Here is a 14,013-nt window from a genome sequence, read left to right as displayed (position 1 = left end):
GATTCTTGACCAAGAATTAATGGGCCCACATTAAAGGTCTCTGAATTAGAATTGAAAGTAAGTCTCAAGCATTAGGCAATTAAAATCTGGAAGGACAGTTTGAAAGAGAAAAGACTTACTGAAGCTGAGAAGATTTTCAAGCCACGTAACTAGTAGGATGTTACTGAGAACACCTAAACCCAGGTACTACTTTATGCTAGTAATAACTTCTCAGAATAAGGAAAGGAATGATCACTACTGGCCTTCACTGGATGTGGAAATGGATATTAAGTTCTAGATTTTGAAAGAGTTGTCTTTCAGATTGCCCAGAAAAAAGTAATCTGAAAGTGACTTAGTCTTTTTTCCCTGATCCAAACTGCAGAATGCTTCTGCCTGGAGCCTAGCTATTTTCAGCTCAAACCTCAGTTATTCTTCATCTAGCAGCCAATAATTACATGCTTATTGCTTGCCAGGCACTAAGACCTTTATGCATATTTACTCATTTCATCCTCAAAACAGTCCTGTGGGGTAGGCATTATTGCTTACAGATCACTGCTTCCAGATGACAGCAGTGACAACAGTGCGACACTAAAAATAAAGGAACTTTCCGAAGTTTATGCAGGCGTCACATGGCAGAGCTGGGATCACTGGTCATCACTGTGCTTGTCCCAAGTCAAAAGTCTTCAGGTAAAATCATCATTCTCGCTACTATAACCACATCTATATTTTACTAAATTAATAAAACTATGCTTACTTCTGTGTGAAGTGCTTTGTAGGTTTATTAGGAGAATAATTTACAGTGCTAATTGAAAGGAATGCAGTTTTATTAGGCTGGCAGAAGAATGCCAGTCACACCATGTATGACCAAGTGCAATATTGTATACAGCGGATGAATTAATAATCAGCCAACATTTTTTGCACACTTACAATTCATGTCAGCTACTGTTCTATATACGTTATACATTTTACTTTAAGAGAAATCCTATCAGACCTGTCGTCTTCATTTTACAGACAAGGAAACTGAGCTTCAGGGAAGTTAAATAACTCCAGGGACACAGTAAACAACTGGGAAAGACAGGGTTGGAATTGCAGGCAGCCTGACTCTCACTCTTTGTGCTTTGTGTACTATGGCCTGAATATTGCAAAGAATTAACTGTAAGTGACTTGTAGGCTTCCATATTTACCCACTTACATGGACACATATACTCACAGCTGCAAAGGTATATACAACTTGAGTTTGCAAGGCATGGTATATTTCAGCAGCATTTCCCTAGTGACTCTAAGTCCTTGTGCATAACTAGACAGTCCAATGAGAGGGAAAATATGACCTCCTTGATACCCCTCTACTGTTAAATCAATTGCATAGCTTTTAGGAGGCATCACTGTTAACAGCACAGATTGTGGAGTCCGACTCTTAGAATTCTGGAATCTGTCTGCTGTTTATCTTCTGTGTGGCTTTGGGCATGGGTCTTTCAAGGCAGCTGTGAGGATTGAATGAGATCCTATACAGATGGTTTGTAAACACTCCACAGATACTGGCTATTACTATTAACAATGTAAGTCTGAGGGAGAATGAAAGCGATGGATGTGTTTTGATGAATGGGAAAGAGAATGCTTAAGGTAGAGAACATGGGGCAGTGAAGGTCAGAGCCTGTGGGTGACCACAGTTCAGAGAGAAGGCCAGGTTGAGGGAACTGGGTTTCCTGTAAGGGGTTAAATGGGGGTAGTGTTGCCACAGGCTAAGGTAGGTGACTGATGGTAGGGGAGAGGCATACTAAATGACCAAGTTTACAGCTTCTGAGGTGAAAGTACTCAGACTAGAACAATAGGATTCTTGACCTCTGACCTTTTGTAATCTGCTCTGTACTGTAGGATGGAGTAATACAACAACAAGCCTGCTTTCTCAAAACCACTTCCTCTTCTGCATGGTTGTAGGGAGCAAGGTGGAACGATTTGTCTTTATGCATATGTGGAGTTAACATCTTGGTGTTAAACAGTGAGTTTGCTTGATATGCAAATACAGCAATCCCTATTTCTCCTGACTATATTCTGTACAGAAACAAGGGTGGAATTCTGTAAGACCTGTAGCCAGAACTAACTAGTTCAGTGTATTATTTATATGCAGCGCCCTAAGTTTTTAAGAGATTAGCTATTTCTCCACGTTAGTAACTTGAAGTCAGGGACACTTCTTTTAACCATCTCTAGTGTTAGGTATCCTTTAGGGATAGCTGATTAGCTGTAAAGATTTGGACAAGTAAAAATTGTACCTGAGGTTTCTACCTTGGGTATCATTGTAGGATGTCCTAAGTCATCTTTCTTATCTACTGGTGCCACTCAGTCATTATGACCAGCAAAAGAAATTTCTTACACATTTCTTGATTTCTCCCTAGGAGATAGTTCCACTCAATTGGGGATCACCGTTCTGTAATACAATAAACTTCCCTTGTTTTTAGAATGTGTAAGACTTGTATTGATGACACTGAAAAGTTTTGCTACTCATGTGGCAGCCTAATTTCTTTTATTTGGTACACATCTTCTAAGGTTCCTTTCAGTCCTGGGATTCTATGATTGTTAAGCCATTATTTTGACATATTTGCAGGCTTCTAAATACTGTAAGGTTATGTTTATGATTTTAAAATGGTGTGCCATTTAAAAAAATGGATTAAACTTATGAGTGAATTCAGTTGTACTATGCTACTTTTTACCTCCCATAAGATATTAAAATTAGGCAAAGGTGATTCCAAAAGTCTTCAGCACTGAATACTTAATGACTTTATGGTTTACTGGAGTGACCCAAGGTTTTCAGTTATTTTCTTTCCTAGTTCAACTAGGGAATATGACAAAGTTATACTGGTAATGGGTGGGGGGATGGGTGGTAGGGAGTGGTTTACTGTGGTGGTTTTTCATACTTGAGGCATTTGGAGGGGGAGGGCTATCCCAACCCATAAATTTGTTTTTTATTGAAGTATAATGGATTTACAATATTAGTTTCAGCTGTACAATATAGTGATTCAATATTTTATACTCCATTTAAAGTTATTACAATCTACTGGCTATGCTGTTCAATATATCCTTGTTGCTTATTTTATACATATATATTTGTTTGTATTTCTTAATCTCTAACCCCTATCTTGCCCCTCCTCACTTCTCTCTCCTCACCTCTAGTTTGTTCTCTGTATCTGTGAATCTGTTTCTGTTTTGTTACATTCATTTTTTAGATTCCAAATATAAGTGATAACAGAGTATTTGTCTTTCTCTGTCTTATTTCACTAAGCATAATATCTCTAGGTCCATCCACATTGTGGCAAATAACAGAATTTCATTCTTTTTTATGGTCAAACAACATTCCGTTGTATTCTGTGTGTATATGTATCACATCTTCTTTGTTCATCATCTGTTGATGGACACTTAGGTTGCTTCCTTATCTTGGCTATTATAAATAATCCTGCTGTGAACATTGGGGTGCATGTATCTTTTCAAATTAGTGTTTTAGTTTTTTTCTGATATATACCCAGGAGTGGAATTGCTGGATCATATGCTAGTTCTAGTTTTAGTTTTTTGAGAAACCTCCATTCTATTTTCCACAGTGACTGCACCAATTTACATTCCCACCAAAAGTGTATGAGAGTTCCCTTTTCTCCACATCCTTGCCAACATTTATTATTTGGGTTCTTTTTTTTTTTTTTTTTTTTTTTTTGTGGTATGCAGGCCTCTCACTGTTGTGGCCCCTCCTGTTGCGGAGCACAGGCTCCGGACGCGCAGGCCCAGCGGCCATGGCTCACAGGCCCAGCCGCTCCGCGGCACGTGGGATCCTCCCGGGCCGGGGCACGAACCCGTGTCCCCTGCATCGGCAGGCGGACTCCCAACCACTGCGCCACCAGGGAAGCCCTTTGGGTTCTTTTTGATGATAGTCATTCTGATAGGTGCGAAGTGATATCTCATTGTGGTTTTGATTTTCATTTCTCTGATGATTAGCAATGTTGAGCATCTTTTCATGTTCCTGTTGGCCATCTGCATGTCTTCTTTGGTAAAATGTCTATTCAGGTCTTCTTCCCACTTTTAAACTGAGTTGTTTGTTTTTTTAATATTGTTTGATACTGAATATGTGAGCTGTGACCTTATTGGTCATATCATTTGCAAATATTTTCTCCCATTCAGTAGGTTGTGTTTTTGTTTTGTGGATGGTTTCCTTTGATGTGCAAAAGCTTTAGTTGGATGTAGTCCCTTTTGTTTGTTTTTGCTTTTGCTTCATTTGCCTTGAAACAGATCCAAAAAAAATATTGCTACGATTTATGTCAAAGAGTATTCTGCCTGTGTTCTTTTCAAGAGTTACATGGTTTCTGGTCTTACATTTAGTTCTTTAATCTATTTTGAGTTTATTTTTGTATATGGTGTGAAAAAATGTTGTAATTTCATTGATTTACATGAGACTGTCCAGTTTTCCCGGCACCACTTATTGAAGAAGAGACTGTCTTTCCTCCATTGTAAATTTTTGCCTCCTTTGTCATAGATTAATTGGCCATAAGTGTGTTGGTTTATTTCTGGGCTCTCTATTCTATTCCATTGGCCTGTGTCCATTTTTGTGTCAGTCTCATGCTGTTTTGGTTACTGTAACTTTGTAGTATAGTCTGAAGTCAAAAAGTGTGATACCTCCAGCTTTGTTCATTTTTCTGAAGATTGCTTTGGGAATTTGAGTTTGCTTTTGTGGTTCCATGTGAACTTTAGGATTATTTGTTCTAGTCCTGTGAAAGATGACATGGGTATTTTGATAGGGGTTGCATTAAATCTGTATATTGCTTTGGGTAGTATGGCCACTTTAACAATATTAATTCTTCCAATCCATGTGCACAGGATTTTTTGATATCATCTTCGTTTTCCTGCATCAATGTTTTATAGTTCTCAGAGTATAGGTCTTTCACCTTCTTGGTTAAGTTTATTCTTAGGTATTTTTGATGAATTTTTAAAAGTCCCATAGGTGGTTTGGAATGCTTCCAGTTGTCCTACTGCCAACCTTCTCCTCTCCCCAATTTTTGATTTGAAGATCTCTTATAGTGGTTAGATGGATTGGAGAAATCTGTATTTGAGTCCTGTTTCTGCTCCTTAGAAGCCTGGTGACCTAAATAGACAAAACTTTAAAACTTTGTGTACTTTCCACTTGTTATCTTAAATCATCTCAAAGGTGGGAAAGGGTCATTCAGAAAACATTTATTGAGTACCTTTTATGTGCCTGACAGTGTTCAAACTTAAGGCCTAGAGCAGTGAACAGTAGACAAATCCCTACCCTCTTGTAAAAGACCACAGATGTCAGGTAGTGACAAATGCCATGAAGACAGAGAAAGCAAGGGTAAGGAATACTGAGGCACAAGGCATGCTTGTATGCATAGGGGCATTAGGGAGGGCCTCTCTGAAGAGGACACATTTCAGCAGAGACCTACTCAAGTGATGGAGTGAGCCATGAACCATGGGTATATGTTGGGAAAGTAGATTTGAAAGAGATGGAAGGGTGAGAGGTAGGGTCATGAGGTGGGAATAGGACTGAACCCAGCTTAGTGGTGATTGAGTGATGGGGGTCAGGGGGCAGTCAGGGGAAGCCAGGGAAGATGAAGTTGGGAAGTTGCAGAGAGTGACTTTCGTTATAAAGTGAATCATTCTGGCTGCTGTACTGAGAACATGCTGCTTGTGGGGGCAGGGGGCCAGGACAGAATCTGGGATATCAGTCAGGAGGCTGTTGCAGTGGTCTAAGATAGGCAGGATAGTGGCTTGGGCTAGGATGTGAGTAGGAGAGGTGGTGAGAAGCAGTTGTACCTTTAAGGTAGAGCTCAAGAAGATAATAAAATTATGGTTATTAAGTGATACTGAAAGCCAGGCATATAGCAGGTGCTCCTAAACGTTACTTCCCTTTTACTTATACTTTCTCTTGGAAATGGGTCAGGATAGCAAGGCAAATGTACATTCACATCTGCATTGCTAACTGTATGTTCTCTAAACATGTACAGCATATACATCATATTACTATGTATAAACAAATAATTTGACTGGAATTTATTGGGCAGCCTATATGGGCTGGTCATCATCTTGGCAGATTTATTAGTTTATTATGGGATAATAAAAATAATTGTAATGACAAATGCTTGTTTAACATTTGTTGTGTGCCATTGGTGTTCTTGATGCTTTACAAAAGCTTTATGAAATAGGAACTATTATCACTCCTACTTTCCTGATGAGGAAACTGAGGCACAGAGAGGTTAAATACTGGGATTTGACCAAGATTGTCCAGCTCCCAAATCCTGGCTTTTGCACTGCACTACCCCACTTCTATAGGTTACTATGGAATGAATAGAATGTGATTAAATGCTAAGAAGTAAATGTGGTAGGAACACAGAGAAGAGAGTATTTCTTGTTCACTAGAGACCTTGTGAAGGAAATAGCATTTGAGTTAGGCTTCAAAGAATGGGAAAGGTTTCAACTGTGGGAAGATAATGGCTTAGTGATGAAAATAATTATAATGAGGGAAGTGAATATGTACAAAACACTCACCGGGGACTAAGCACAGTTTTAACACTTAAGGTGGATTATCTCATTTAATCTTCACCAGCACTGAGGTACCTTTGAGCATTTCCATTTTATGGGTAAGGAAACAGACACATACACACGTGCCTATGAAAGTGGAGGAGGGTGGGAATTGAGTATGACTCAGACTCCTGGACTGTTTGGAAGGGCATCCATCCTAAGGTGGGAGAGTGATGGGCTTAGGCTCAGGTATGAGGAATTGAAAACCGAACCAAATTTTTGTTGTGCATCCCAGTCATCTTTGGAATGTGTTATAAATATAGATTCTTGGGCATGTTATCATCAGTTGTTGCTGTACAGCAGATCCACTGGCCGGTACCTGGAGAGCCACAAACTTAAGAGCATGGCATGTGTGCCCGGTGCCCAAGTGGAGGTCAAAACGTGGAGGGCTTTGATTTCATGTTAAGGAGTTTGCACCTGGTAGACTTTTATGGTTAGGCGTGCCCATCTATTTGCATCTGGTGAAGTGCCTGGGGGTTTGAAGCCTCTGAAGTGGATCTGTGAACACCCTTGGGTGGTCAGACTGTTAAAGAGTCAGATGACTGGAGGATGCAGCCGACACAAAAGTGCAGAGAGGATTTTAAGGCCTGTGGCAGGGAGCTTCTCTGGGTCACGAAAAGGAATCCGGTTCATTAGCCCTATTCAGCATGTCCACTGATAGCAGAGAGAGGTGGTTTTGCTTAGAACATTTGGTATATCCATCCCTGAGTCAGCCACTCAGGAAGTTTATGTGTAAGAGACAAAAAGGACTTGTGTATGAAAACACGAAGGCTCCCCACATGTGCACACACACCCCAAAAAATTCACAAAATGGGCTTCCGAACCACTGCTACCATCCTTCCCGGCTAGTCTCCCATCTCTTAAACATGTCCCGAGCACTTTGCAAATTTCTAGAAACCTAGTTAGAGATGTATATGGAGAAGGGAGTGATTCATTCTATCTCAAGGGGTTGATAGGAAGCCTTCAGAGAGGAAGTAATACCTGCCTACTCAGAATTTTAAATAGTGCCGAGGATTTTGCAAAATGTGTAGATTTGCAAGCCGTTGCAGCATACGCAAAAGGTATGGGGCCATCTAACAGTCTGCTGCCTGGGGTAAATGATAATTAACAATAATGTGCTAAAGTCAGTGATGTGGCACAGGTTAAACTTGAGCCTGAAGTTAGTACATGGGAACACCCACCTTGCAGGAAATGTATATGAGGTACGGTATCTGGAGCATCATTGCCGTTTACATCAGTAGTAGCTGCTGCTGTTTTTATTGTTAGACTGAGACCAGACTGTCATATGGCACCCCAAGGAGCTTAGACCGTCTTGTTCAGATGTGGAGTGACAGGCCAAATGTGGATTTTCAGTAGTTCAGTGGTATGTGGAGACCGGGCTGAGGGGTTTGTTGGGATGGTTGCAGTGATTCAGGCAGGAGATGTAATGAGGGTCTGAACTGTGTTGAGGAGGGTTGGAGGAATGTATCAGTTCACGTTTTTTTTTTTTCACAGTTCTGGAGGCTGGGGAGTCCGAGATCAAAGTTTCAGCCGATTTGGCTATAACTATTTCCATTTTGTGATGGGCAAACAAAATTAGCTAATGCGTTTTTTTTAAACAAAATAATTTTGTGAAAAAGAATAATATATCTGAGAATTAGGCTCGTACGTGGTGTTGAGGTTTAACTTTCTACTTTTTTCCTGACATTTTGTCATTTTGAGTGTGACAGAGGGATACCTGTTTGACAAAGGCATTTCCTGCCTTTCATCTCTTGTTTGTATTTTTATTTCTCTCTTTCTGCAGTGCTGCCTGAAAAAGATATGTGTTTTCCCTTTTTTCATATACTTACTTGTCAATGTTGGCTGATGTTTTTGAACAGTTAAAGCAAGAGCTTATGGGCATGTAACACATAGAGGCTCTGAGTTATGTCTTCTGAAGAGCTACTTTGAGATGTGATTTCCAGAAATATTGCATCCGTGCTTGCTCAGATAAATATACCTTGTTTGGCTGTGTCTCATTTTATTACTTCAGTGTATGGTTGTTATGCATATTCTGTATTTTTTTCTTTTTCCTGATGCATAATATACAGAAATTTTTGCATACCATACATTTTTACAAACTGAATGCAGCCATGTAAACAGCACCTGATAAATCAACTTTTTAAAAAATTAATGTTGTTTATGAGAAAAATGAACCTATGTGTATATGCTGTATATAAAGGAAAATGTGACCTTCAAACTTTTTCCTTTTACTTTCATACTAACTTCCTGTTATCTACTGTACAGTTGCTCAGCTAGTCTTATCCTATATAACAATATTTACATACAATGCTGCTGCAATTTTGAAGTGAAAATTATTAACCTGAGAAGTATGTTCTAACTGTGCTTTTGGAGAGAGTCTTTGAAGAAGGTGTACTAAAGGGGGAGTTGTTCATATCTAGTTAGGTACTATTAAGAAAAATTAACTAAAATTTGGAAATCAAAAGAATGTACAGCATGTTCCTTCAATGCCTTGTTGGGGGTATTGTTTAACAGGCTCACCTCAGGGATATTTAATTCTAATTCTTGTGCTCCACTTTCCATTTACTATTTGTTTAGAGCTCTGGACTGAGAAGTTACCTGGTAGCTTATAGATTTTTGTCTAGTAGAAAGATATCTCCAAAGGTTATGGTTTTATTGTCCTGTAGGGCACTAACCAGTTTTTTATCTAACCTACCCATTTTATTCTAGCACTGAGGGAAAAAAAAAAAAAAAAAAGCCTTTTCTGATGGACTGTGTAAATCTGTTCCACAAATGCTCTTGGAACTAGCCCTACCACCTTACTGGTTCCCTCATTAATTAATGAATGAATTTTTTTGGATACATGTTCATTTTATATTTGAGAATCATTTTTTTTTTACCTTTTTGAAAATTGTCATTTGATACTACCACAGCATTTCTGTCCTGTCCCTTCACACTCTACCTAGGAATTGACTTTCTAGGGCATACAAAGTAATGCACAAAGATTCCAAACTCTCAGTGATCACAAGTAATGATCCTCATTTCTATTGTTTTTCTTCAGAGAACGTTTATAATGTGAAACTAGTTTTAATACCCAAAATGCCCTAATATATTGCTTTTCTTTTTTTCTAGGCTTAAGTACATAAAGCATTCACTGTGCAGAAAATAACATTTTGAGATAAGTGATAGAGGAAAATCCAATACAGAAGTGCACCCTCTTTTGTGTGTATTGCATTGTACTGCTTCTATCATATTGCCTAGTAATGAAGCCACCATTATGTCCTCAGTCAGTGAAGTGAATGTTGATATCAAAGATTTCCTAATGAGCATTAATTTGGAGCAGTACCTCTTACGCTTCCGCGAATTTGGTTTTAATAATGTAAGGGACTGTGCAGAAATAAATGACAGCGTGCTCCTCAAAGTTGGAATATCACCTACAGGACACCGGAGAAGGATACTTAAACAGTTACAGATAATCCTGTCAAAAATGCAAGATACCTCAATATATGCAAATGTTCATAAAACAAAGAAGAATCATGAGACTTCAGAGGATCACCACGCTCCATCTTCTGCTCAGAATACCTGCTTAGAACTTTCAGATTCACACAGTGTTCAGACACCCAGCCCAATGCAGTTGGAGATTGTTACAGAAAGTCTTGATCAAAATGAAGTTAGTGTGGAAAATAGCCAGTCTTTTAAATCAGATGATAAGCTGACTCTTCCAACATACAACTTTCCCATTCCGGAAGAAGAACCACACCTGAATTCAGATTCTTTTCAAGATTCCTTATTGGGTAGTGAAATTACTGACGTAGAATCTTTGACTGCACAAAAGACTATCGACTGTACAACCGAAGAGGAACAAACAAAAAAAGTTGATTTGATCTCAGAAAATGTGAGCAAGCTTCCTAGTGCAGACCCTGAATTCCTTTCTTCACCCGACTGTTCAGTATCAGAAGCAAATTCTGGAAATGGAACTAATGGTTTATTAGAAAGCTCACCACCATCCCCATTCTTTCAATTTCAAGGAGAAATGGTTGTAAATGATTTGTATGTTCCGTCATCGCCAGTCCTAACACCTACGAGAAGTCGTAGCAAGTTGGTTTCAAGACCATCTCGATCTTTTCTGCTAAGACATCGGCCTGTACCAGAGATTCCAGGGTCAGCAAAAGGAATTTCAGGGAGGTAGGAATTTTTATGATAAGTTGTGTGTATTCAATTTGGGGGAATTTAGGTTTTTTTTAACAATTTTATTTTCAGTGTTCATTTCTAAATTTGACCCACTCAACCAACCTTTTCTTTCTTCTGAAATTTTTTGTCATACCATCTCTCTTGTACACCACTGCCCAGAGTCGGTTTCCAACTTATAACTTCCTGGGACTCTTCAGCTTTCTACTACTTAATTGGGGGACTTCATTTCCCCTAATTCTGCCTGGACATTCTTTCCTGTACCTTCCTCCATGCCTGGTATTATATTCGTCCATGAGTGCACTTTATATTTGAATTGCTGACTCTATCTCCCCACTAGGTTATGTGTTTTTTGGCAGGGGCCATGTTCCTAATGACTGTATCTCTACTACCTGACACGATTGGCATGTATTAATCATTCACCACGCATCTAGCGAGCACTTGCTTGGTACTGGTCACGGCACTAGATGCGGAGGAGGTAGAGAGAAAAAAAGGGGCTTGAGTGTAGTGTAGAAGACATGTAAAAAGTAGTAGCAGTACAATATGAGACCACTTCAGCTGGAGACCAAGAACACTAAAGAGGGGGCCTACCGGCCTGTTGTGAGCAGTGTTCAGACACCCAGCCCAACGCAGTTGGAGACTGTTACAAAAAGTCTTGATCAAAATGAAGTTAGTGTGGAAAATAGCCTGTTACAAAAAGTCTTGATCAAAATGAAGTTAGTGTGGAAAATAGCCAGTCTTTTAAATCAGATGATAAGCTGACTCTTCCAACATACAGCTTTCCCTGAGGTAACTATGGAGTCTAAGAGGAGCTGACTTATAGCAGGGAGAGCTTTCAACCATTTCTCAGAGTTACACCTAAGATGTGGTTTTCTTCAGGGTTGTGGTGGGATTTTTTTTTTTTTTTTTTTTTTTTTTTAATTCACTAAAAGCTAACACTTGTCTCTGTTGGGAGTCATGAGGTTGTTTAAGTTCAATCCTTACCGCTGTGGCACTAAATGCAATTACAGATTCCTGTAAACAGGCTCTAGGCTGGCATTTCTGCAAGATTCTCATTCCCCCTTTGTCTCCCTGTGTATCCACTCTGTCCCTGGTACTGGATCTTGGTTGTATTTACAAGAGAAAAATATGGAAATTTAGTACATGCAAGAGAAAACATGGCAACTTACAAGACCATGTTAAGTACCTCCCATTAGAGTGTAAACTCCTTGAGGGCAGAGGCCCTAATTAATTTGTCTTTATCATGGCATCCCTGGTGCCAATGGCAATATTGAGTATTTACTGGGAAATCAATTGGCAGTATCATTTATTAAACACCTAGAAGCTGGTTTGGCTTATAATTTTCTATGCGTTATCTAATTCTCACATTGGCCCTCTGAAATAGGTATTATTCCTCCATTTTCTTATGAGGTAACTGAGCCTTAGGTTAATTTTTCTAGGATCACATGGGTAGTGAACTGGGATTTCATTCCAGTACATCTCACTCTATAACACACTTTCTTAACCACTCATTTAGTAAATATTCTTAAAAGTGTTGATTGCATATATAAGAAATGGAGTATTTCTTAGGAAAGTAGAAGATCACCAATTTTTGTATGACACCATAGCTTTAGCGTATTTTGCTAATTTTAAACAATTAAAAGAAAGTAAATGAGAAGGGTCTGCTATGTCTTTGCAGGAACAGAATCCTTTTGCGAGCCATAAGAATAACTTCAGATAAGAAACATTTGGCTCAAGTTTTAAATAAGTTGTGCTATTTTTCATAAATTTTTGAGAATCTTTTGATGTTCATTTACTTCTAAGTGTAAGCTTTGCGCCATGTGAAAGACTTGTTATTCACATTGTGACTGAGTCTTTGAAAATGAGAATTAAAATAATGTTGAAATTAGTAGTAAAGAGCTTAGCGGGAGCCTCATCATAGCACTGCCCGAGAACCCATTGTCACCTCTCTTTTCTTCTTTGATTATGGCAGTAAATGGTAACTAGGTATTTCTGGTGATCAAATTATAAAATGAGAAAGTAAATTAAATTATTTTCAGACTTCACTGTCTGTTTTTCTTTGTGGTCCTTGCCTGAACTGCAAACAGTAATTGCAAACTAATTACAGTGTTATGACTTTTATAAAATGAAACCGTGGCTTATATAATCTGAGATCCTCTCTAATCAAATAACATCTAAATGATATTTAGTACATTTCTTGCTGTACCATATAAATATATTTCTTTGTGGTCAGTGATTTGGACATAATTTCTTTACTCCTTAAAGATTTCATATAAGTGTTGACAGGAACATGATGCTGGATGTGTATTCCTGATGTGTGAGGTGCTTTGTTTCTATCTCCCTGGACATGTACCCTCACCCCACCACCCCCTGCCAATTTATCTGATGCAATTAACTTGCCAGTCAAATGGGTTATGTTTGTCCTTGCCTTGGGCTTCTTCCCTGAACTCCTGTCTGCTCCTTTTGGGAAGGCTGGGCTGGGTGGGGCTATGCTGGACACTGGACCTCAGGATCTCTTTTTTTAAGTCCTATCTTTTGAGGGCCAGGTCAGATCTAGGCTTGAAAAGCCAGCTTCTTCCTTATCAGCTCATCTGGAAGTCTCCCACAGAGGTCTCCAAGCAGAAAGCAAGTCTCACCAGCTGCCCTTCCCTGGGAGTCATAGATGTGTCTTGTGATCCTTCCAGGAGGATCCTCCTTAGTGCTCAAAGCAGGAAGGAACAAGTATCTTTAGCAACTGAAGAGATACCTGTCTTATCTTCCTTCCCAGTTTAATGATTTTCATCCATCTTTCATGTAACTGTTTTATCCTTGGCACAGTCAAAGCCCTGTCTTTTAGGTGTCATGCCTTTGAATGTTTGGGGGGAAGGAAAAATAAGGAAACAGCGGTAAAGGGGAGGAGTGTGGTATGCAAGGCTGCACTGTGACTGGAGTATCTGTTATAACTTGTTATAAGACTGAGGTGCTATAGTGACTGTTTGAGGGCTTTTCAAAAATTTGAATTCTAAACCTGAAGTCTCCAGCCTCCTGTGAACTTTTTATTAAAAGTAAAAATCTTAGATATTTTTCTCTAGATGTATTAATACATAGATAATAAAAATGGATGCAACTATTTTAGACTTTAATGTTGAAATACATATGAACCAAAAACATACAGAAAAATGGTAAGCAGTTGTTTGCTACATTGAATTAGAAAAATACAGAAACTCATCCTATCCTTTCCATGTTCAAGGAAAACTTTACATTTCATGTTATAGCAGAAAAATGCTTAGCATTCTAAAATTCAGACTTTTTCCTTTA

At 38.9% G+C, this 14,013-nt stretch overlaps 1 protein-coding gene across 1 annotated transcript in view; it reads left to right on the top strand.

Annotated features, from left to right (window-relative positions):
- The first annotated feature begins 586 nt into the window (after nt 1–586).
- Nucleotides 587–14,013, top strand: part of ARAP2 (ArfGAP with RhoGAP domain, ankyrin repeat and PH domain 2) — a 188,765-nt gene continuing 175,338 nt past the window's right edge. Inside the window, 2 exon segments of the mRNA XM_032633599.1 lie at nt 587–666; nt 9,661–10,713. Of these exon segments, the coding sequence (XP_032489490.1) occupies nt 9,806–10,713 (908 nt within the window). The 5' untranslated portion in view covers nt 587–666; nt 9,661–9,805.

The sequence above is a fragment of the Phocoena sinus genome, chromosome 5, assembly GCF_008692025.1.
Source record: "Phocoena sinus isolate mPhoSin1 chromosome 5, mPhoSin1.pri, whole genome shotgun sequence".
Taxonomy (NCBI): domain Eukaryota; kingdom Metazoa; phylum Chordata; class Mammalia; order Artiodactyla; family Phocoenidae; genus Phocoena; species Phocoena sinus.
This window is presented reverse-complemented; position numbering and strand designations above follow the sequence as displayed.